Source organism: Aquarana catesbeiana, linkage group LG09, assembly GCF_042186555.1.
Source record: "Aquarana catesbeiana isolate 2022-GZ linkage group LG09, ASM4218655v1, whole genome shotgun sequence".
NCBI lineage: Eukaryota > Metazoa > Chordata > Amphibia > Anura > Ranidae > Aquarana > Aquarana catesbeiana.
The window spans coordinates 121,212,761-121,238,705 of NC_133332.1; the positions used below are offsets into that span (position 1 = coordinate 121,212,761).

At 40.9% G+C, this 25,945-nt stretch overlaps 1 protein-coding gene across 1 annotated transcript in view; it reads left to right on the forward strand.

The window, feature by feature from the left end:
- HTATSF1 (HIV-1 Tat specific factor 1) overlaps positions 1–12,455 on the forward strand; it is a 63,212-nt gene extending 50,757 nt beyond the window's left edge. Inside the window, exons 7-9 of the mRNA XM_073599223.1 lie at positions 2,250–2,339; positions 6,931–7,068; positions 10,172–12,455. Coding sequence (XP_073455324.1) covers positions 2,250–2,339; positions 6,931–7,068; positions 10,172–10,525 — 582 coding nt within the window. The 3' untranslated portion in view covers positions 10,526–12,455. The remainder of the gene's footprint in view (positions 1–2,249; positions 2,340–6,930; positions 7,069–10,171) is intronic.
- Positions 12,456–25,945: the final 13,490 nt, after the last annotated feature.

The following is a 25,945-nucleotide window of genomic DNA, read 5'->3' on the forward strand; positions in this document are numbered from 1 at the left end:
GCTGTATATTTTTACGACCCTGTGGAATGTGGGTTGGGTGACTGGTTTAACCTCCAGTGCTCAGCCTGCTGCTACTGTTTGTTCTTTCAGATGATCAGTAACCTGTTAAAATATTTGAGAGTTTCTTCCTTTTAAGCAATGTGTGATTGTTTGTTTCTAATTTAATTCTAATCTATTATGTTCACTGCTGTCAGTCAGTTATTATGTTATTGATTACTTCAGTTGCTTGGGAATGTGTCTGGTAAAGGGCCCACGTTACTTTGAAGCTTTAAGTGTCAGTAAGGCTGATGTGCATATACAGGGATTTGCACCCCTGCAAGTCTTCCACCTTCCATTAAACTACTCTTTGGATTCTAAAGAGCTGATTTAGACATAGAAAATCTCTAATTGGACAATACTCCAGAACATTCGACCCTCCATCTTCCATGGGTTAAAGCAGTATTAAACCCAAAATCAAAAATGTAATATATTACAGCTTACCAATCCGTAGATGTGGTGGCTGCATTCGTTTTCTATTTTTGGGACTTTTCCCTCTGTCATTACCTGTTGATCTGGCCAGTGACACACCTCCTGAGTGCCCACACTCTGGATAAATGTGAACAGCAGATAGAAGTATTGTCAGTCTACTAGCAGATTTAAATACAGTAACAAATTGAAGCCAAACTCAAGCTAACAGTTGATAAGCAATTACAGCAAAGGTTTTTTTTTTCCATTTTGGGTTAAAAGTTTTACAAAAATAAATAAAAAGCTGATCATTACAACCCTTACCAGTAGTAAATGGTTTATCTCATCCTTGTAATTGGACAACAAAGCTTGAGGACCAGCTGAAAATAGAAGAAAGAAAGGCTAAACAAAACAAATGCAGCCACCACATCTAGGAATTGATAAGCTGCAATATAATAAATGTTTGCTTTTGGGTCTAATGCTGCTTTAGCCCAGGTTCACACTGACAGCGGGATTGAAATCGTGTTCAGCTGAACTCGCACAATTTAATTTTGGCATGTCAGTCCCGACTTTGGGTGCGATTTCAGAGACATCTATGCAGGTTGCTGCACATGTCTATACAAAATGCACCCTGAAGTCGCCAAAAGTAGTACAGAAACTACTTTTGGGAATCCATGCAGCACCGCACATGGTGCCATTGCCGGAAATAGCTGCCATTTTGGCATACGATTTGACTCTCCTCCTCATTGGCTGAGACAGCAGCGGAGCACCATTGGCTCCCGCTGCTGCCAATCAGTCAGTCAGCCAATGAGCGAGAGGGGATGAGGCCTAGCCATCTGATTGGATGGATACATGGAGCTGTGGCTATGGGGGCACGGGGGGGAGGCGGCCAGGTGAGCCAAAGAGGGACCGAGAAGAGAAGGATCCTCCAGACTGCTCTATACAAAACCACTGCACAGAGCAGGTAAGTATGACATGTTTTGTTATTTTTAGGCAAAAAAAAGACTTTATCACTTTAAAGCTCTTTTGCTACTTGTTAAAGCTGAAGTTTAGGTATTGCTTTTTACAAATTTACGTTAGTCCAACCTGAACCAATGTAAGTATGCAGGTGCCATACCAGGCCGAACCCTATGGAAGTTAATCGCTGTAGTAGACCCTATCGCTACAGTGATCGCCATTAGCTTCCGGGTCCCATGCCTGCCCTGCTGCATATTGAACACAGGGGGTCATTTGTTTGGCATGGGTGCCATTCCCAGAATGCCTTATATTTTTCTTATTAAATGCAAGGCTTTCTCTTATTAGATAAGGTAAAGAATGGTGGCACTGCTCCATTTTCTCAAAGTGCTTTGTATTCACTAAGAAAATGCAAAGTGTTCTCTGAATGGAGCCTGTGCTGGGCAAGCATGTAAGCTAGCGACGATCACTGTAGTAGTGAGGCCTACTACAGTGATTTCCAGCTTCCACAGGGCTCAGCCAGGTATGGCACATACATACATACATACATACATACATAGTCCAATGTAAAAGTCATACCTAAACTTCAGATTTAGGAAAATGTAAATATTTTTATGTTCATAGTCTGGGCACAGGTTCACTTTAAGAATTATATAATTTTATACAGTAACATAGGTTATTTCTATAAATCTGATTTATATTTACATACATCTCAAAAAAACTTGCCATTGTTATGTGGGAATGCTTTACAAAACTACCATCTAGCAAAACATTTTAGAATGCAGGAAATAATGTTTTCAGATTAAATTTTATTTTGATTACTGTATATTTAATTGTTCTTGTTTATGCAGGAGGATCCTCTGGTTCTGAATGAAATTCGAGAAGATCTGCGATCAGAATGTGAAAAGTTTGGACAAGTGAAAAAAGTCCTTATATTTGATGTAAGAATTTTGTACACCATTTACGAGACCTAAACCTAACTCTAACCAAATCTATTTTGGTTCTAACTTCCCCCACTGAATCCAAAGCAGGAAAAAAAAAAAAAAGTCTTGGCTAGAGATAGGCTTTAATGGTTATGTCATATGGGTACCTTTTGTGGATATGAAACCTGGCACATTACAAGAAAACAGCTGGTATAGAAAGTCATCTGATAAAGATTGTTTTACGTACAGATGTTAAAAAGGCTGCGCTAAAAATTGCTATCAGAAAAATGTAAGTTAGAACCTTTAAAGTGCTTTAACAGTCAATGTTGTTGAGTGTAGCTAGGCCAAAAGCACATAGGGTTTTATTTACTAAAGGCAAATCCACTTTTCACTACAAGTGCACTTGGAGGTGCAGTCACTGTAGATCCAAGGGGGACATGCAAGGAAAAAAACAGCATTTTTACATCTACATGATTGGATGATAAAATCAGCAGAGCTTCCCCTGATTTCTGATCTTCACCTCAGATTTACAGCGACTGCACGTCCAAGTGCACTTGGAGTGCAGAGTGGATTTGCCTTTAGTAAATCAACCCCACAGTGTGTTGCCAGAGGCGGATCTCAGTAACCATGCATTTGTAATGCATGAACGCTCATGTATTTTGCATCTTCATGCATTCATTATTGCACACAGTGTTTGCTTGCTGCTATGCACTGCAGTGCACTGTTAAAACACATTGCAATGCTTTTTTTTTCCTCTTCTCTTTTAAAATACATGTATTTCCATGCGTTGAAGTGCGTTGCATTGAGTTACAGTGTGTTGGTATGTGCTGCATCAAAAATGCAACATGTTCTATTTCTTTCAGTGCACACCAAAGCAGTGCAGCCATTCTAAAGTAATGGTACCATAAACACATAGTACCATGTATTAGCATTCATTGTTGTAATGCACAGGAAAACACAATTTACCACAATGCATAGGTGTGAAGCCAATCTAAAAATTTGATTTAAATTGATTAAAAGACTAGTAAAAGGAAAGAAATTAAAAGGAGCAACCAATTTTTACGTGCATAATTTTTTTTTTTTTTTTTTCAAGACTTTTTTCTCTTTTTTTTTTTTCCATCTCTTAATCACTGCTTGAGCTGTTCCCCTTGTTTTGCAGCCTGGCCTGTATTAGGCTCGTTCCAAACTCAATTCCTGTTGGTTTACCCTGCAAAATGGTATGAGTGATTACGTCAGCTGATGGGTGCATGGGGGCTCCATGCTTTGTTTCCCACTATACAATGTCAAAAAAGAATCTCCCCGCTGCATCGCCTGCTTTGCAAGATCCACATGGAACTCCTGATCTTTGGCCTGCTGCCCTCCTACATTGACTGTTCACCTCTGCCCATCTGGCCCTCATCTGCTACAAGTTTTTTGGGTTTTATGGCTAACTGCCATGTGGTCGCATTATGTCTGATTCTAGATACAGGGGGCGGTGCCCCCAGCTCACACTCAAAATATTGGTTCAGATATTGCTTGCAGCCTGGAATCATTTTCCCTTTGATCCTAGAGTCTCTTTGCAGCCCCTCTTAGCTCTGTCATGTATGGCTGGTTCCTCTGCCTTTTCAGATGACATTTCTGCTACAGTCATGCCAGACTTTATGGCCCAAATCACCCAGTTATTTGCTGAATTTGACCGAATAAGCCACAAGCTTTCTCCTGCACCCTCCCCAGCAAATTCTGTATCTGATCTGCCTGCGACCTCTGAGTGATCAGCCACAGAGACTTCTGAGAATTCTGAGTCAATCCAGGCTCTATATGACAAGCTTTCCTCTGAGAAGTTGCAGTCTTCTGTCATTTGTTCACATTAAAAGCTACTGTTGCAGCTCTTATTGATCATCCTGGTAGAGGATACGCCTATCTTTACAGATACAACCAAAAAAACGGAGGAGGTCCTCTCCTAGAGCTTTGTTCTTGCTGGCAGCCCCCCCAAGCTTCTTTGATTCCGGTCCACCCACAAGGTCTGGAGTTTAAAGTCCACTAAATCCTTACACAAAACTTCAGCATTAGGGTGTACCCACATTTTTCAAAAATGGCAGGACGTTTGTTGACCTTTTGTGGGCATTTGGACAGCTTACATCTCAAACACCTAGGTGCAGGAGTGGTCTCCAAGGGCTGTAAGGTGGAGTATTGATCTCTGCTCCCTCCTTCGTTTTTCACATCCAATATTGCTGTCGCCTGCACAGATTAGCAGTTCTTCATCAAGCCCTTTCGGGTCTTCTAGATTTAAGGCGTCATTGCCCCAATTCTTGTGGCAGAATCTTTCCAAGGATCTTTTTACTGTTCCCATGCCCAGAGGGGGCAGTTGCCCTATTATGTGAATAACTCTGAATAACTTCATTTGAGACATTTTGCACTGAATCCAGCTGATCTGTCATCACCTCCCTTCAAAAGGAAGACTTTCTGGCATCTAAGGATATTAAATATGCATACTTTGATTTTTTCAGTGTTTCCTTTGCTTTGCGATCCCTGCACTACCAGTTTGTGGCCCTGCCCTTCAGCCTTTAGTCTGCATTTCGAGTGTTCACCAAAGCGCTGACTCCAGTGCCAGCCCTCCTGTGCTCTCGTTGCATCCTCATTCTGGGATGCTTAAATGACCTCCTGCTAAGGCAACAGTTAGTGTAGGCTGTGTATGACTTTATGGCTTTGACTGTCCAGACCTCGCAGCAATTCTGTTGAATCATGAACCGTCCAAAATCGTTGCTGGAACCAACTCATCTAGAGTATTTGAGTCTGGTCACGGACTCTGCTCTGGCCAGGGTGTTTTTTCCCACAGGAGAAACTTCAGCCTCTGCAATATCAAATTTGAGCTCCCCAGTCCATGAGTCGTCCCAACTCTCTACTTTTGCATGAAAGCCCTATGTCTGATAGTAACCTCCTTCAAGGGAGTCCCATTTGACCAGTTTTACTCCAGACCTCTGCAGCGCAGGATCCTGTTGTTGTGGGACAGGTCAGGTCAGCCCAGTCCATGAAAAATTATTTGTTTGGTACTGAAGGCCAGGTTGTCCCACTAATCCAACTCTGGAATTTTGTAAGTCCTTTCTTCCTGTTTTATGGAAGATCCTCATGAATAGCCTAGCCTGAATAAATTGCCGGATGAAAATTTTTAAGTGAGGTATGTGTGTTTAAAACATTTCTTAAACGCATGGCAAAATGGATAGAAAAACTGAACGTCCAATCTGATTGGTGCAGTGAAGGACAAAAATGCTTTTTTGTTTGTTGTTTTTTTTTGTAAAAAAATAACAGTACAAATAGTAGAGGTGGGAAGTTGGTATATACCTAGCTATAAGAACCAACAAAGATCTCATCCCCAACTCATAAATATACCAATTCACAGACAAAACGACGGGGATTTAACTATATCTCTGGAGGTAGTTCACAGACGCCATATAATAACATTTTATAATTTTTTTTTATTCAAGAAATCCTTTATAAAAGTTGGACCAGAGTCAGTATAAATTGATTGAAAAAAAAAGGGGAAAGGGAGGGAATGGAGGGGAGAGAAAATAAAATAAAAAAATGTGCCTTACCCGGCTTGCTGCCCTTATAAATATGTATTGATCAGGTCCCTGGGAACCTGCCCCCTTCCCATGGGTGTGGACAAATTGAAAACACTTGTGTGCAATAACAATTGTTGGGCGGCACAGTGGTGTAGTGGGTAGCAAGAAGGGTCGCTGGTTCGAATCCCAACCACGACACTACCTGCCTGGAGTTTGCATGTTCTCCCTGTGCATGCGTGGGTTTCCTCCGGGTACTCCGGTTTCCTCCCACACTCCAAAGACATGCTGGTAGGTTAATTGGATCCTGTCTAAATTATCCCTAGTATGTATGAATGTGAGTTAGGGACCCTTAGATTGTAAGCTCCTTGAGGGTAGGGACTGATGTGAATGTACAATGTATATGTAAAAGCGCTGCGTAAATTGACGGTGCTATATAAGTACCTTAAATAAATAAGTAATAAACAATGGGAGGGGTCCCTCCCTTCACAGCATCCTCCCTGGGATCAGCTGATAGCTGAAGCAGGAAGTGACCCCAGGGCTGGACATGATGCTGGCTGGATACAGCCCAGCTGGGTCTGGGGGCTAACCAGCAAAATGGCTGTGCTCAGCAAACATAGGGTGTGGCCAACTTGGAAACCGGTCTTTCCCAGGTCCTAAAATGTGCTGGGAATGCTGGAGGGCCAGGGGTTAAAGAAGATGTTTTTTGTTTTTTGTTTTCTCCTCTGATCCTGTCTGCAACCAGGCTGTCACAGAAATCCTGTCTGGGAATTCATAACAAGGGTGGACAGTAGTGCCCTAATTATAAACGAGGCAAAGGGTCACAAGTCTGCTCTTTTGGCTCTCTAAACCCTCCTCCTCTCTTTGTCTACTACTGGGAACCTAGATAAATCAGCTGACATTCTGTGGATGCTTTGACCTTTTGCAAATGTTTCACTTTTCCTTTTAAACTAGCTTTCAATAAGATCTCTATTTCATGTATTTCATGTATTTCATCTATTTCATGTAAATGTATTTTTACATTGCCAGTTATTTCTCTGTGGTTGAAAAGTGGCTTATGTTATTATCTTTAGAGGCATCCTGATGGAGTTGCATCAGTCTCATTTAAAGAAGCAGAAGAAGGTGATGCCTGCACACTGGCATTAAATGGAAGATGGTTTGGTGGTCGGCAGCTCATTGTGGATACGTGGGATGGTGTTACAGATTATCAGGTAATCTGAGACTTAAAGTGATTGTTACCTGCTCTGTTGCAGTGAATTTGCACAGAGCAGTCCAGATCCTCCTCTTCTCAGGTCCCTCTTCTGTGCTGCTGGCCTCTCCTTTCTGTCGAGTGCCCTGATGGGCTAACTGACTTTGATTGACGGCAGCGGAAGGCTATGGCACTGCTGCTGTGCCTCAGCCAATCAGGAGGGAGAGAGACAGACTGCTGAGATACTCGTGGACATCGGTGGACAGGGATGGGGCTCAGGTAAGTATTAGGGGGGCTGCTGCACACAAAAGGCTTTTTATCCTAATGCATAGAATGCATTCATACAAAAAAAACTGTCTGACTTTACAACCCCTGTAAAGTGTATGTAAACTCTAACCATGAACTTCTCTTATTGTTCCCTATTTCGCCTGTTAAAGCAGTAGTAAACCGCTGGAGATTTTTTTTTTTTTTTTACCTGCAAGGCAAAGTTATCGTGCTAGTATGCATCGCATACTAGCACATTATGTAAAACTTACCTTAGAATGAAGCCCTTCCAGCGGCACGCTTTCACCACTGACAGGGCTTCCATTTTCACACAGTCTTTCTTCCGTGTTTGTGTAAGTGTCCGAAGCCGCGATCATGTCACTCCCGTGCATGCAAACGGGAGCCGCCATTTACGGCACAGGACTCCAAAGGAACAGCCCGGTTGGCCGTTCCTTCAGAGTGCATACACCGGTGATTGTCACTGGCTGCAAGTACAGTAAATATCTCCTAAATGGTGCACGTTTAGGAGATATTTACAGTACCTATAGGTAACCCTTATTATAGCCCTGCCTATAGGTAAAATTCATTTATGGGAGTTTACTCCCACTTTAAATAGGAATTTAGAAATATTTTATTTAATAAGACCCCTTTCACACCGAGGGCGTTTTGCAGGGGCTATAGCGTTAAAAATAGCGTCTGCAATCCGCCCTCAAACAGCTGCAGCATTGTCTCCAGTGTGAAAGCCCTCGGGCTTTCACACCGGAGTGCTGCGCTGGCAGGACGTCAGGAAAAGTCCTGTCAGCAGCTTCTTTGGAGCGGTGAAGGAGTGGTGTGTTGAAATCAATGGGACAGCGCTGGGATACCGCCGGCAAAACGCCGCTATTGCGGGCGGTTTTAACCCTTTCTCGGCTGCTAGCGGGGGATAAAAGCGCCCCGCTAGTGGCCGAAATGCGCCACAAATCCGACACTAAAACGCCGCTAAAAATAGCGGCGTTTTACCGCCGACGCTATAGGCGGCTCGGTGTGAAAGGGGTCTAAGTGCACAGAAACAGAGCTATTCTGAGTACTCTGTATACTTCCTTTGTTTTTTCAGAGGCTCTTTGCCCCTTCTGGTTCTTATCATAGACTACATAATGATTAGCTTTTGTGTTGTAGGAATTTGAGAATTGGAGTGGTTGAGTAGTTTAGCTGTGTGTTCTCCCACAACAGGGAGTGGCATTACTGGATTCCAGATTTCATTTTGTTTTAGTTTTTTTTTTTTTCAGTCCACTGAGGGACACTGGATTATACTGCTGCCTACAGCAGGATTCCACAATGGCAAACAAAACTTTAGGCTGGCACAGGATAACCTCTCCCACTGCCAGCATGCTTCAGTTTTCAGATGATGGATGTCTTGTCTTCAGCTCTGCTGTGAAAAAGGCTAATTTATTTTTTGTTAGCGCATTTTTTTTCTTCTACTTTTTTTTTCTGCCATCCATAATCTTCTCTACATAACTGCTAGAGCTGGTCTCTTCAATTGCAGCTTAGAGCACGATAGCCTAATTCCAGCAGCTAACACACAGGTAACAGACTCTACTGCCCTTTGATTTGTGATCTGCAGTGGATCACTTTTCAGACCATGGTTGGCAGACAGTTTACAGACTCACAGAAGGTAATACTTTTGCTCCCATATGCCTGTTCTTTAACCCCCACAAGAATTTATTATATGCCAGATTTTACACTGAACTACTACTGCAATACAACCACCTTAGCTACGTTTTTACTTCAATGGGCAACTCTGAGCAGCAGTGCCGCCTGTCAAACTCAACATGTCGAGTTAAAATTGCTGCACCAGAAAGCTTTGTGAGCCCTGGCAACTCCCCCACTGGCTACCATGTAAATGTTGAGGTAAGAAAACAGGGAAGGGGTGGTAAAAAGGCAGATCTACTGCCTGTTTTTTATACCACTCCACTGCCATTGTGAATTGAGCAACAGTTTTTGTTTTTTTTTGTCTGTTGGTAAAAAGTTTTAATCATATAAATACAAGGTGACTGTTTTGAGCACACCTGCCAGTGTCATATGGCTTGCTTCAGCCGCTGTAATTGTTGCTACTTTCTGGATAGCTTGGAAGTAGTACAAATAATAAAACTACTGGCATGGTCAACAGGTAATAAAAAAAAAAAAAAAAAGCTTACAGGAGGATCTCCAAAAAGCAAAAAAATAGGATTTTGGACAGACTGCAATATACAGTGGGGACGGAAAGTATTCAGACCCCCTTAAATTTTTCACTCTTTGTTATATTGCAGCCATTTGCTAAAGTCATTTAAGTTCATTTTTTGTCCTCATTAATGTACACACAGCACCCCATATTGACAGAAAAACAGAATTGTTGACATTTTTGCAGATTTATTAAAAAAAAAAAAAAAACTGAAATATCACATGGTCCTAAGTATTCAGACCCTTTGCTCAGTATTTAGTAGAAGCACCCTTTTGATCTAATACAGCTATGAGTCTTTTTGGGAAAGATGCAACAAGTTTTTCACACCTGGATTTGGGCATCCTCTGCCATTCCTCCTTGCAGATCCTCTCCAGTTCAGTCAGGTTGGATGGTAAACGTTGGTGGACAGCCATTTTTAGGTCTCTCCAGAGATGCTCGATTAAACACTAAGAAAAAAACTAAGCTCTAAGCTAGTAATAGTGTGCATTCCCCCCCGATGGGGCTAAATCTAGTAAAACCTGCAACCTACTTCATCTGCCTAGCTTTATTCTACACTGCACTATTTAATTTTACTTTGCCCATGGTCCTGCTTTAATTACCATCAGGTAGTACTATCCACCCGAGCAAAGTTTTGAAGTAATATACTGAATGCTTCCTTCTACAGATTGAAGAGACATCTCGAGAAAGAGAAGAGAGGCTCAAGGGATGGGAGAAATTTCTCGATGATGACCTGAAAAAATCCGAGGCTGCTAGTAATGCCAGCACAACAGTACCCGCTAGTAATGGACAATTGGAAAAGAAGCAGGACATTGTCTCAGAACCTACACACGGCAAAGACAGCAGTGTCCATTTGCCAGGAAACGCAGAGGCTGAACAGGCTGGTGACGACGCAGCATCTACAGACGACAGTGTCCATGTGCCAGGAAATGCAGAGGCTGAACAGGCTGGTGACGATGCAGCATCTACAGACAGCAGCATTGGTGGCAGTGATGAAGAAGATGAGAAAGGGCATCTGTAGGGAAACATTCATTCTTTTTATCTTACCCTATGTATTTGTCAGTCATTTACTGTGTGGATAAGGGCTCATGCACACACATTCAGGTGTACATTGCAAAAAAAATTGCATCTTTCGCATTCAAATGTCACAGGTGTTTGCATATAGCCATGGTCACAAGCCCATACCCCAACACTTGACTCCTGGGCAGGGAAATATGCTGAATTCTTGCGGTGTATGCCTGAATGTGTCCATGTGCATGAGCCCTTGCTCATTATATAAAAAAACATAGACTTGTGAAAAATTCTTGTTCTTAAGAGAAATGTGTCAGGATTCTACTGGAAGAGATGATCTCCACAGGGTCTTTAATGAAAATCGAACAATGGAGGTGATGTTTGACAAGCAATCATATTCCATGTCCCTTTTTGCCATTTACTTCAGATTAGAGGCAAAATGTTATCTGTGCTCTGATTTTGTTTTGCACCAATTTCCATAAATCTGGACTGCTTCGATTACAGTGAGCCTGCCGTAGTAGCAGTATATATCCTGGCATTTTTTTTTTTTTTACCCCCTTTGCTATTGTACTTGAACCACTGACCTAGTACAATACAGCAAATAATGACAGTGCTCCTAATTTGCAGACTTGTTTTTGGGGGTTCTTTGACTCCAAGTATTAAATCCAGAGGAAGAGATTGATGGTTATGCAGCTAACCATTTCATAAGGAGGTCAGCAATAGCAGCCCACGTATTTCTTAACAGCTTTCTGTTAAAGTGGAACTGAAGGTGTGCTCAAAAAAAGGCAAACGGATTGCAAATGACCATTATTTCTCATGGTCTCCCTAAAAGCAGGGGTTTGTTTCCTCAAGTCAGAGCCTCCAGCAAAAATCATGAGCAGTAAATTAATGGCGTCACCAAATATCACGCTTAACCTCCTGAGACCGGCAGTCAGATGCAGCAGTGCCTTTGATCTTGCACTGCAGATATACAGCTACGAGAATGTAGCAACAAGAGTGGCCAGGACAAGCCAGGCAAAGACCAGTTCTATTTTTCAGGGCAGTACTTGGGTACAATGAACATTTTTAAATATTTTGAATAACCTAGCAAATCTTCACTTTTCATGTTCACTTTAATATAAAATACAGGCTTTACAGTGAGTGTAATCAAGGAAATGGTGAAAAAAAAAAAAGTCTTGTGCACTATGGGCCTTAGGTAGTGAGAACCCAGTAGCAACCAATCAGAATCAATTTTGTATTGATCTTACTGAGGGAATAATGTTTAAATTATTTTAGGAGTATTGACCACCTGGCCCCTGATATTTGCCTGAACTTGCCATAGCTCAAAAGTAAATGTAAACCGCAGGACTTTTGCAACAAGTTTCTCAAGTAGTTGTACAGTCTGAGTATTTTACAAAATCCCAAAAATCTGGTTGAGCTTGTTAGTGGTTTTTTTTTTCTTTGCTAATTTTTCTACAGCACTAGTTTTTTTTTTGTTTGTTTGTTTTTTTTTTTTGAGAGCACTGTTTTTTATCAAGTGCTGGATCTGGCAGTTGAAGGCATTGTGTTATGTGTTTTAGTTCTGTAAGCTGTATAAAATGTGTTAATTCAAACTACAAAAAAAAGCTTGTTTCATAACAACATTTTTAAACAAATGTGTGTTTTTACTTTTTGATTGAATGGTAAATGTTTTATAAAAACTAATTTTGTTTGGGGAACCGCTCATACTTCAGAAAATGCAACACGCTTTTCAGTAAACCTTTTATTTTACTTATGTAGCCCAAAACAATGAAAATAGTACCACTCGAAAGCCCCTCCAAACATGTGTCCGTCAGCTCAGCATGTGAATAGAATCATGCCTGACAGACAGAATTGGCTTGTCATGCTCCAGTAGACTTCAACAAAATGGTGGCTGTCTGCACATAGACACAGACTCTCTGTTGCATAAATATAATGAAATGGGTAAAAGATGGCTTCAGCTCCTGTTCTCCATCTGTAAAGAACTCCTCTGACTTGTTTCTCCCTTTTTTTGGGCTTAATTGTAGATGCCTCTATGATTAAGCCCTGAAAGGGGGGAAACGTGTCTGAGGAGTTCTGTATGGGTAGAAAACGGGAGCTGAAGCCATCTTTTACCCATCTCATTACATTTATGCAATAGGGAGTTGGTGTGTGTGTGTGTGTGTGCAGACGGCCACCATTTTGTTGAATTTTATTTTTACTATTTAAAATACCCTAGCAGGCCGACCATACATAGTCAACACGTTTAAAGGGAAAGTATAGTGTATTTTCATTTTGTTGTATTTAATACAGTGGGCTATATATTAGCTGATAAAGGTAGCCCTTGTTGGGTGAGAGATGTCTGCTTTCCTCTGTTAAGCTTTTGAAATAAGACTCTTAGTGAATACATTGTTTTTAGCCAACTTAGATCTGGATTGTGAGAAGAGGCAGTAAAGCACAGTGATTTGGGTTGGTTTACTAAAACTGGTGAGTGCAAAATCTGGTGCAGCTGTGCATAGTAGCCAATAGGCTTCTAACTTTCAGTTAAGCTTTGACAATAAAACCTGGAAGCTGATTGGCTAGCATGCACAGCTGAACCAGATTTTGTACTCCCCGGTTTTAGTAAATCAACCCCGCAGTGTACTAGGAAGTGGAGCCTGTGTGTGTAATAGGCAAGTACGAATGCCAACATAGTTATATAATTACAGTTTATACATAGAAACAAGGTTTTTTAAAACCTAACAAACCTTCATAGGAATATTTAAATCCAAGCTAATCTGTTTTACATGTGATTAAAATAGCCTATATCTTCCCTTTTAAAATAAAGGGGGTAAAATGTCTGCTCTATTTTTTCCATGATGAGGTAGATGCAAAAAGATTTCGATAAAACCAGCAGAGCAGTAAAAAAATAAAAGCAGATATTTTACTAAAGGAATAGAGACTGTTTATGTAGCAAAGCGAGTTTACTGAGCTTAGTGAAAAGGTGAAACTGTTCATTTTAGACATCCAATCATGGGCATAAACTGGATAATGAAAGTGTACACAACTTCATTTTATGTACTAGCCAGGAGAAGATTAACTTTGCAATGCAAACAGTCTCCTGTCTCCTCTCCTAGTAATACACAATCAGATTTTTGGACGACCGTTCGTCCGTTTTTTGTTGCATGCTAGTCTCATATCGAAAGTGAAGAGGTTACTCACTATACCAAAATTCTCGTACGACAGAATACAACTTCAGAAGTGACGTAATGTGTTGAATAGTTTTCTATGTGTTCTTTAGTTTCCGCGCATGCGTAGTCCTGCTCTTACTGTTTTTTGTTTTTTTTTTTACGGACAAAAACCGTACTAATTCAACGTTGAGTTCACGTATGACAAAAATGTTAGTCTGCACATCCAGCTTTAGTCAGACGAAAAATCTGAATTGGCTGTCGAAAGCACCATGCTAACAATCCGAAAATCAGCAGATCGTTCGTCGGACGAAATTTTACTTCCGATTCTGGTATCGTGTGTATGGGCCTTTAGGCATTGTTTATTTGGGCTGACTTATAACAGCAGTAGGATTGATTTACTAAAACTGGAGAGTGCTAAATCTGATGCAGCTGTGCATGGTAGCCAATCAGCTTCTAACTTCAGCTTGTTCAATTTAAAGAGGAAGTAAACCCTGATAGGTTTTACTTCCTCTTTATTCCCCTGCAAAGTAAAAGCATGATGGGCTTGTGTGCATTACATACTAGCCCATTATGTGCCACTTACCTGCAAACTCAGCCCGCGATGTCCCTGCTGGAGGAAGCATCCATCTTCACCCCTCTTCCTTTCGGGGCTGTGGACTTTGTGACTGGCCAGAGTCGCGTGACGTCACTCCCTCGCAGGAGCCGATGGTCACAGCATGGGCCCTATAGAAACAGCATGATCGATGATGTCGGCTCAAGCGTATATGGTAAATATCTCCTAAACCTTGCAGGTTTAGGAGATATTTCCAGTACCTACAGTTAAGCCTTATAGGCTTACCTGAAGGTAAAAGTGGTCTCAACCACTTTAAGCTTTGACAAAAAAATGGAAGCTGATTGGTTTCTATCCAGTGCTGTACCAGAGTTTGCTTCTTTTTTTTTTTTTTTTTTAAACTTTCATCGAGCAGTTTTTTTAAGCCTTTGACTTTAGTTCCTATATGGGGAGGTTAAAAGAGCAGTTTGCAGGCTTGAATAGATTTTCAACACATTTCAAGTACTGCTGAAGCTGACTAGCAGCTTGTTTAAAGTGACAGCCAGCACTCCTATTAAGATCTGTACTTAACCTCGCCAAACCAGTGCTGAATAAGGCTTTAAAGGCTTCAACAAAGTTGCCAAAAGCTTTGTAAATGCTTTGTAAAAAATGTACTATACACCCTGCTCCTATATAAGCGAAGATCTGTACAAACCAAGCATTATCAAGATCGCTTTGATCTCCATGGGGGGGGGGGGGTTGGAAAGGTTAAATGGTTACTGATCACAAAATATTTACATACCTACCCTTTTACTTCCACTGTAACTGCATTGCTACGAGTAACCCAATTTTACACTTTAGCTTTGCTCTTTTCTCCATTTTACTCAATGAACAGCATTATTTGGTAATCCACCTACAACAGTTGTCACTGTTTGCTGCATCCATTGTGTGTTTGCAACATGTATGTTTTCATAGAGAATAAATATTTTTATATTCTATAAATACCATAGTGTGTAAGAAATCTTGATGAATAATAAGTAAACCCGACATTGTAAATACCTACAGAGTGATATCTTCATGTATTTATTGTAAGTTGTGTTATGAGAATTAAAATTGGTACTTTTACAGATGCATAGTATAGGGATTTTGTTTTGCTGAAGAAAAAAAAAAGAATAAAATGGATGGTTTCTATTACACTTCAAAAAGGTTTCGTTGTTGAGTGTTCATGTGATCCTGCGCCCAGACTATTTTACATTTTGTGAACAAGCAGTAAAGCAAACCCTCATTCACCGCTGTGTTTATAGGAATCGTGGACAAAGTCATCTTCAACGTCCACAACTCAGAAAAACTTGGGTGTTTTTTTTTTTTTTTTTCAACAGAATCTTGGCAGGCTGCCAGACCTCCATTGTACTCAAAAGGTTGTGTCTAAGCTGTTAGAAATTGACTGAAATCTAAACTTTTGAGTGTTTGTTATATTCAAGAATTAATTACTTCACAGTACAAGTGCCAGGACAGAACATGATTTCTGTTTTAAAAGGTGTTTTTTTTTTTTTTTTGCACTTCTTAAAGGATAAGTTCACCCTCCTTTTTTTTTTTTTTTTCTCTAAATTCCAGCTCCCCTATGTACCAATATAGCATTAATGTACTTTTTTTTTTTTGCAAAAATATCAAATCTTTCCATTAAATCTACATACTTACTTCACTTGTCCTCATCCATGTTGCCAAACGTATCCATTGCTTCTGCCTTACTTCCTGGTCAGGCTGTTGGTTATTACAGAGGAAGGAGTTGACCAGCTGACCTCAATAGCACACACCCTGCATCATCCATGATGGACAAACACTAAGCGGTCAAGCCACGTTTGCATCTTTGCATAGTGGAAACTCATTCCCACATGCATTTTTTTTTTTTTTTTTTTTAAAGTGAGGGGGGAGAGGCGTTTTGGAGCTTTTTAACTCATCACACATAGTGCAGCCTAGCCACCTGAATGGGCTGCCTTGCACGCAGTATTCGCCCCAAAGATGCTTCAGAACTTTTTTTTTTTTTTTTAGAGCGGAGCTTGGTGCATTCTTAAATATGATTATTGGTGCAGTGCATTTCTGAAATGCAAGGAAACGTACGGATATGAATGGAGCCTCATTGTTCTTGTGTTAACGCATAAATTTCACTTTCAGGCCTCATTCACATCTAGCGTAGTGGGAGCGCACATTTTGTGGCTCGTTTTTCCAAAGACACGCATAGAGCAGCTTGTTGATTTCAATGGGCTGCAATACATGTGGCTTATGGGACATTTTGGCGTCTTGTGGGTTGCATGTTTTTTACTGTGCGTTTTGCAGCATTTGCCACACGTTTTTTCACATAGAAAAATGTGTTTGCTTCTGTGTTTGGTGTGCCGTTCACAATTAATGGCACTAAAAGTGCAACTAGTAATTTTAGGTGTATAGAAGTGGCCATACACTATCTGATTGTATATTGTGTATTTAATGAGAAGGGTGATCACTGATTGCATTTCATTTAAAGAATATGCAGCTGGGAATGAGTGGGTAGATAAGGAGGGTAGATGATGCAGGGTGTGTGCTAATGAGGTCAGCTGGTTAACTCCTTCCTGTGTCATGACCTAAAGCCTGACCAGGAAGTAAGGCAGAAGCAAAAGATACGTTTGGAAACATGGATGAGGACAAGTGACGTAAGTGTCTGTAGATTTAATGGAGAGCTTTGATATTTTTGCAAAAAAAGTACATTAATGCTGAAGAAGGGTGAACTTTGCCTTTAAACAGAGGGAAAAAAAAATCCTTTCGTTGATATATTTAACTGACCAACACAAATAAGAGTAGCTAATTGTTAGGGTTTACATATGTTTTACAGTGGTTTTAAAGCAGGGGTCTCAAACTGGTGGCCCTCCAGCTGTTGCAAAACTACAAGTCCCATCATGCCTCTGCCTGTGGGAGTCATGCTTGTAACTGTCAGCCTTGCAATGCCTCATGGGACTTGTAGTTTCACAACAGCTGGAGGGCCGCCAGTTTGAGACCCCTGTTTTAAAGGCTCAAGGTTTTTATTTTAATTCATTCTCTGCATTAGCCTAGGGTCACACTGACAGCGGGAATGAAATTGTGCGAGTTCACCTGAACTCGCACGATTTCATTCCCGCATGTCAGTCCAACTTCAAGGGCGATTTCAGAGACATCTGTGGGGGTTCCTGCACAGATGTCAATGAAAATCGCACCCCGAAGTTGCCAAAAGTACTACAGAAACTACTTTTGGGAATCGGTGCGGCACCGCACCAATTCGGGCAGTACCATTGCCACCGATTTGGCATGTAATTTGACATGTCAAATCGCTCTAATGTGAACCAGGGCTCAAGGTAAAAAACCTTCTGTGTCTAAGAAGTCCCCCCCCCCCCCCACCCATACATACCTAAGCCCGATATTGATCCACTGCTGTGCAGGAGAGCAGCGGCTCTCTCCCTCCTCACTGGGCAGATTCATAGCAGTGGGAGTCATTGGCTCCCGCTGCTGTCAATCAAATCCTGTGATGAGGGAGCTGAGGGCGGGACAGGTGTCTGTGTCTATGGATGGAACCAGCAGGAATCGGGAGCGAGCCCACACAAGTACCCTTCCTAGCAAGTGGCTTGCTGGGGAGGGAGGGGGTGGTGGTACTTCCAGGCGCTCCATCGGGGGACCCGAGAAGAGGAGGATTGGGGGTGCTCTGTGCAAAACCATTACACAGAGCAGGTAAGTATGATATGTATGTTTTTTTTTTTTTAAAAAGAACCTTTTGATATCACTTTAAGTCCTAGCAGTTTGGCATGAAGCACAGACACAAACCCTTGGGTCCACATGAAGAATTTCCTTAAAAATCACACTTATGATTTAATTGCTCTATTTACAAATTCATGTGGTATTAACAAAACTTCTAATAGATCCTCAGGTTTCAATCAGCATGCTCGTGTGTTAACACATGGAGGATTTTCCTTTCAGTATAACCTTTAGAAGCTGACTCTGCAAACTTTACATATGAATGATCTCTGTTTTGCTCAAAGCTGACAAGTGTTTGAAGGACTTGTTACCATGGAACATCACAATGCATTGATCAGACAGGAAAAGCCAGTGAGGTCTGTATTGTACAGCACAAAACGAAAAGCATAAGAGTTTTCTCCTGTTTTAACAAACCTTCTCAAATTAATAATCCCAATAGCATTTTAATCTGCTATTGTGCAAAAATAAGAGAAAATAGTTTACAAGCTTCTTATAGAGGGAAGCAAAGATAGCGTCTTCTATAATGACACAGATGTGTGGCGGTAGAGGTAGGTGTTAGTTGTAAACAGACTGGCAGTATATTATAAGGAAACATCTATGCATGAATTCTTACTTTGAAATACAGCTTTAACCACTTCAGCCCAGAAAGGTTTTACCCCTTTCCTGACCAGGCCATTTTTTGCGATACGGCACTGCATTATTTTAACTGACAATTGCGTGATCATGGCGGCGCTGTACCCAAATTAAATTGATGTTGTTTTTTTTCCCACAAATAGAGCTTTCTTTTGGTGGTATTTGATCACCTCTGCGGTCTTTAATTTTTGCGCTATAAACATAAAAAGTGTGACAGTTTTGAAAATATAAACAATATTTTTTACTTTTTGCTATAAAATGTACCCAATATAAAAATGGGACACCAGATGTAAGGAGGAACTCCAATGCTGGGAACATTGATGTAAGGACACTGCACTGCATTAATTTAACTGACAATTGCACGGTCGTGCGATGCTGTACCCATATAAAATTGATGTCCTTTCTTTCCCACAAATAGAGCTTTCTTTTGGTAGTATTTGATCACCTCTGCGGTTTTTATTGTTTGCGCTATAAACAAAAAAAAAGTGACAATTTTGAAAAAAAAACATAATATTTTGTACTTTTTGCTTTAATAAATATCCCCAATTTTTTTTAAAAAAAAAAAGCTCATGTTTTTCCTCAGTTTAGGCTATGTATTTTTCTACATATTTTTGGTAATAAAAATCGCAATAAGCGTATATTGATTGGTTTGCACAAAAGTTATAGCGTCTACAAAATGGGGGACAGATTGATGGCATTTTTAATTTATTTTTATTTTTTTTACTAGTAATGGCGGTGATCAGCGATTTTTATCGGGACTGCGACATTATGGTGGACAGATTGGACACGTTTGACAGGAATATATGAATATAAAGTTGGACAATTTCCAGAAACAGAACATTACTCCCAGTCCCTAGTTATAATAAGATTGTAGAGAGGAAAACATAGCTCTCTCAAGGGAATAATGTAATTTTGGTGGGAGATAATGTGTCTATTTAAAGGTGAGCAACACCGACAATGGTTAATATAAAAAATATAAATTTATTGAGGAAAACAGATAAAAGACAATACAGCCAGAATACATATTGTGACCTTAAATTATAACTTGGTGTATGAAATCAATTTACGTAGGTATGCAGGAGCAGCCAACATGTTTCGCTTATCGCTTCATCAGGGCACTACATGCATTACTGATTTCATCTAGATTACATAGAGTATAAAACATACCATTAGTATAGTAATACATATCCTATCATCAATTTAAAAAACACCAAAAAGATTATTCAATTAAATTAAATTACATTTGTATAGAAAGAATGTTACAAATGCTCACTTGGTCTAGTAAAAGAAAGTGAACCACTAAACCGCATCATTGCACAACCATTCACCCATTATAGGACCACCTGGGGCTAGTTTCCTGTAGATGTCAGGTTCAGTCGGGTTAAGCAGGTAGGGAAATTGGACCGTGTTTGAATTGCTGAGAAATGTGGTAGTCTGACAGTCTAGAGACAAATTTACATAAATAATGACTTATAGAGTAGAGACTTCAGAAATGATTATCAGTTGGAATGGATACCCTATGCTTTATCTGCTTTGGATTTTTTCGATTGTGTCTAACTAAACAAATTAATTATATAAATTTAATAATTAATGACAAATAATAATATATATAAAATTAAGACATCAATTATTTATAAACTTAAGATGTTAATTATAAAATTCTCACTAGAATCTTTTTATGACATGTTGTATTATGCATGATATGCTGTTTACATAGATGCCAATAATATATATGCTGTTTACACAGATGCCAATAATACTGTGATCATTATTTATGTAAATTTGTCTCTAGACTGTCAGACTACCACATTTCTCAGCAATTCAAACACGGTCCAATTTCCCTACCGGCTTAACCCAACTGGACCTGACATCCACGGGAAACCAGCCCCAGGTGGTCCTATAATGGGTGAATGGTTGTGCAATGGTGCGGTTTAGTGGTTCACTTTCTTTTACTAGGTGAGCATTTGTAACATTCTTTCTATACAAATGTTATTTCATTTAATTGAATAATCTTTAGGGGGTTTTTCAAATTGATGATAGGATATGTAATACTATACTAATGGTATGTTTTATGTTCTATGTAATCTAGATGAAATCAGTAATGCATGTAGTGCCCTGATGAAGCGATAAGTGAAACATGTTGGCTGCTCCTGCATACCTACGTAAATTGATTTCATACACCAAGTTGTAATTTAAGGTCACAATATGTATTCTGGCAGTATTGTCTTTTATCTGTTTTCCTCAATAAATTTATATTTTTTATATCAACTGTTGTCGGTGTTGCTCACCCTAAAAAAGGCACATTTTCTCCCTCCAAAATCCCATTATCCCCTTAAGAGAGCTATGTCTCCCTCTCTACAATCGGACACTTTTGACACATTTTTGGGACCATTCACAATTATATAGCGATCAGTGCTGTAAAAATGCACTGATTACTGTGCAAATGTCACTGGCAGGGAAGGGGTTAACACTAGGGGGCGATCAAGGGGTTAACTGTGTTCCCCCGTGTATGTTCTAACTGTAGGGGGATGGGACTGACTAGAAGAGATGACAGATCATTGTTCCTAGCTGGTAGGAACACACAATCTATCTCTCCTCTCCTAACAGCACAAGGATTTTTGTGTTTACACACGAGTCCCTGTTCTGGCTCTCATGCCCGCAATCGCGCATGGCCGGCAGTCATCGCGACCTCCAGCCAGGCACATAGGCAACTCCCGCAGTGCAGCACGCCTGCTATCCCTGCTTAAAGGGCCAACATACAGCTACGACGGTTCGCGGGAATGTGACAACCTGCCGCGGTATAATGATGGCGGCTGGTCGGCAAATGGTTAAGCCACGCCCAATATTGTTCTTAAACCATGCCCATTTTTCACTGAAGCACGCTTTGCTTGCTGCATTTTTCTTTCCCCGCTATGCCACGCCTACAAATGAATGTCCCGCCCCCTAATTATACAACCGACTACAGGCAAAAAAGTGTCCCTATAAATTTTTTTTACAATGTAGGCAACTATGTATATGTATAGTGGCCGTATAGAAGGTGAAAAGTATTTTATTGCAGTAAATGTCTTATGCATTATTTTAAATAACCAGTCAAAAGGAAAAGTAGTGGTGAAAAAAAGTACCTGCTGGGCTTCCATCAACCCAGAGATATAGTTGTATGGGTGAGTCCATGGGTGACAGCACTAGAGATCAGCCCACTCTAGCAGTAAAAGCTGATTTTCTTTCAGTTGTAGATCTATTGACATGATAGAATTGAGGTTTAAAATCATTTGCAAGAACCACCTACTCCTTTGTCTTATCCTATCTTTGAAGACATCTTTTTCACACACTTACGTGTACTTTTCTTAAGGTGGTTTTGAAGGCAGAAGGTTTTTTTTAACCTTAATATTGTAGTAAACCGCCAGCAATTTTATTATTTTTTTTTTAACCTGCAAGGATGCATCACATACTAGCACATTATGTGAAACTTACCTTGGAACGAAGCCCTTCCAGCGGCGAGCTGTCACGACTGACAAGGCTTCCATCTTCACCCATCTTCCTTACAGGTTCGTGATCCCCGGCTGTGTGGGTGGCCGGAGCCGCAATGACTTCACTCCCGTGCATGCGTGCGGGAGCTGCTGTTTACGGCACAGGACTCTGAAGGAACGGCCCGGGTGGTCGTTCCTTCAGAGCGTGTATGTGCCAGTGATGTCACCGGCTGCAAGTACAGTAAATATCTCCTAAATGGTGCACGTTTAGAAGAGATTTACAGTACCTATAGGTAAGCCTTATAGGCTTACCTATAGGCATAATTAATGTATGTTTACTATCACTTTAAAGCATTCTGTTCATTAAGGTAAAAAACCTTTGACTGTCTGTGCCTCCCCCCATCCTAAACACTTACCTGACACCACTCTCGATCAAGTGCTACCCCCGCCAGCAGCCCCACTTTTCTCTCTCTTCCTGCATTCACAGGCTTGGCTGAAAGTAGTGGGAGCCATTGGCTGCTGCTGCTGTCAGTCAAATCCTGTAAGGAGGGCACGGGGAGGGGCCGAGCCGCACTGTGTGTGTGTCTCTATAGACACACACAGCCTGGCTTGGGAATGCGCCTGCATGAATTCCCCCATAGCAAGCAGCCTAGAGCAAACAGGTGAACAAAAAACATGTACTTAAAACACAAAAATACATATAATCTCATATTTTAACCACTTCCGGACCGCTGCACGCCGATATACGTCCTAAGTTTGAAGAGGAATATCGTTGTTATGACAGCAGCTAGCTGCCATAACCCCGGTATCCTCTTTTTCATCCGGTTTCCAATTATAGTGGTCTCTGGTGGATTCGCCGCGAGATCACCGGGGGGGCCCCCCCATCCTGCCTCTCTCCGGTGCCCTCCGCCGCTAACCGGAGCCGTCGGCAGTGGTGGAGGCGATTGGCTGTTGATCCATGCTGGGTATGGAGATGAGAGAGGGGAAGATGGCCCCCGCCCGTCTCCATAACATTGCTGGGCGGAAGCAACGTCAAAACGTCACATCCGCCCACAGCTCTTAAAGGGCCATCTTTTGGCATTTAAAAAAAAAAAAATTTTTTTTTTTTAATTACATTTTAGCATTCTGACCCCAGATCTCATATTTAAGAGGTCCTGTCATGCTTTTTTTTCTATTACAAGTGATGTTAACATTCCTTGTAATAGGAATAAAAGTGACACCATTTTTTTTTTTTTTTTTTTTAAAAGAACAGCCGACCTCGCGTGCAGAAGTGAGCGCATATGTGAGTAGTGCCATATATGAAAACGGTGTTCAAACCACACATGTGAGGTATTGCCGTGATCGGTAGAGCGAGAGCAATAATTCTAGCCCTAGACCTCCTCTGTAACTTAAAACATGCAAACTGTAGAATTTTTTAAATGTCGCCTATGGAAATTTTTTAGGGGAAAAGGTTGTCTCCATTCCACTAGCGGGAGCAATTTTGAAGCGTGACATGTTGGGTATCAATTTACTCAGTGTAACATTATCTTTCACAATAAAAAAAATTGGGCTAACTTTACTGTTGTCTTATTTTTTAATTCAAAAAGTGTATTTTTTCCAAAAAAAGTGCGCTTGTAAGACAGCTGTGCAAATACGGTGTGACAGAAAGTATTGCAATGACCACCATTTTATTCTCTAGGGTGTTAGAAAAAAAATGTATAATGTTTGGGGGTTCTAAGTAATTTTCTAGCAAAAAAAAACCTGTTTTTAACTTGTAAACAACAAATCTCTAAAAGAGGCTCGGTCCTTAAGCGGTTAATTGCGCAAAACGTGCTTAAAAAACATGGATACTGCATGGGTAGGACCAGGCCCTAAATGTGGATGCTTTAGAGGTGTCATCCTGATCCTGCTTTCACTACCCAATGAGTCAAAGACCCGGAAAAAGCTAACAGAAGGGACATTTAGAATATAAAGATTTCACTGACTGCATGCTTATTATTTTTTTTTTTTTTTTTTTTTTTTTTTTCGTTCGTGGATCACAATGGCTTCTTTTAGAGCCTGCAACTTTAAGAAACATGTCAGCTCCCCTTCTCTCTTTGAAGGTTACATTTTTGCATTTTGTTAGATCTGAATAGTATTTTTTCCTTCAATGGGGGTTTTGAGCTTCCTTCTGTGTACTGAAAATACAATGTCCATCTTTTTAGTTTGTCAGGTGCGTACTGTTCTATAATGAGACACAGACACATGAAAATGCACCCATTGCCCTTTGCCGTATTTAATATAGACTTTGGTGTGATTTTCTGTTTGATACATAGTTTTACAGTGAATATTCTCAGAAAAGCATTTACATATCATGTTACAGCGCTCCTGGCAAGAACGGATATATCTTTCAGTCCCTGTCCATTCAGTCACATATGTAGTTTAGGTTGTGTTACTTTAGTTTAATTTTGATGTGAATATGTGAATGTTGACGTGCAAACGTACACCCCTGTTAAGGACAATTCGCTGAGGGCAAACCAACAAATGATATAACTGCATTCTTGAGCAAACTGGTTCTACCCAGAGACACCTAACAATGAAGTACATGCAAATTACAGACATGAGGAACAAACATTGTCCAAATGAAAACCTTCACTGCCTGTTGGTGTACTATGGGCTAAGCTACACAGGCAACTGTTGCACAATTTTTGGCTCTACTACTGAACATACACTCACTGGCCATTTTATTAGGTACATCTTGCTAGTTCCGAGTTGGACCCCATTTTGACTTCAAAACGGCCTTAAAGGGGTTGTAAAGGCTTGTGTTTTTTCACCTTAATGCATCCATTACTCACCTTAAACCCCAAATCTCTGTTGGCGCACCCCTGCCGTCCCTCTCTCCACAGGTTCCCAGCTCTAGTTTGAATAGATTGATAGCAGCGCAGCCGTTGGCTCCCGGTGCTGTCAATCAAATCCAATGATGCGGGGGGCGAGTCAAGTCCTGCATTCGGCCTCTATGGATGCCGAATGCTGGACTTGGGAGCGCGCCCGCAAGGTAATCCCCTCGGGAGATTGCTTTTCCAAGGGGGTTATCTAATGTGGGGAGGAGCCGTAAGAGCTGCCGAGGGACCCCAGAAATGGATGTTCGGGGCCACTCTATGCAAAACGAGCTGCACAGTAGAGGTAAGTATCACATGTTTGTTATTTAAAAAAAAAAAATAAAAACGATCCTTTAGTATCACTTTAATTCTTCATTAGGTAGATTCAGAGATTTTGGTCCATATTGACATGATAGCATCACTCAGTTGCTGCAGATTTGTTGGCTGCACATCCATGATGAGAATCTCCCATTCCACCACCTACTAAAGGTGCTATATTGGATTGAGATCTGGTGACTGTGGGGGCCATTGGAGTACAGTGATCTCATTGTCATGTTCAAGAAACCAGTTTGAGATAATTTGAGCTTTGTGCTATCCTCTATCCTGCTGGAAGTAGACATCAGAAGATGGGTACACTATAGTCATAAAGGGATAGACATGGTCAGCAACAATACTCAGGCCGTGCCGTTTAAATGATGCTCAAGTGGTACTAAGGGGCCCAAAGCCTGCCAAGAAAATATCCCCTACACCATAATACCACCACCACTACCCTGAACCGTTGATACAAGGCAGGATGGATCCATGCTTTCATGTTGTTTAGCCAAATTCTGACCCTAACATCTGAATGTTACAGCTGAAATTGAAACTCATCACACCAGGCAAAGTTTTTCCAATCTTCTATTGTCTGATTTTAGTGAGACTGTGCAAATTGTAGCCTGTTTCCTGTTCTTAGCTGACAGGAGTTGGCACCCAGTGTGGTCTTCTGCTGCTGTAGCCCATCTGCTTCAAGGTTCGATGTGTTGTGCATTCAGAGATGTTATTCTGCATACCTTGGTTGTAACGAGG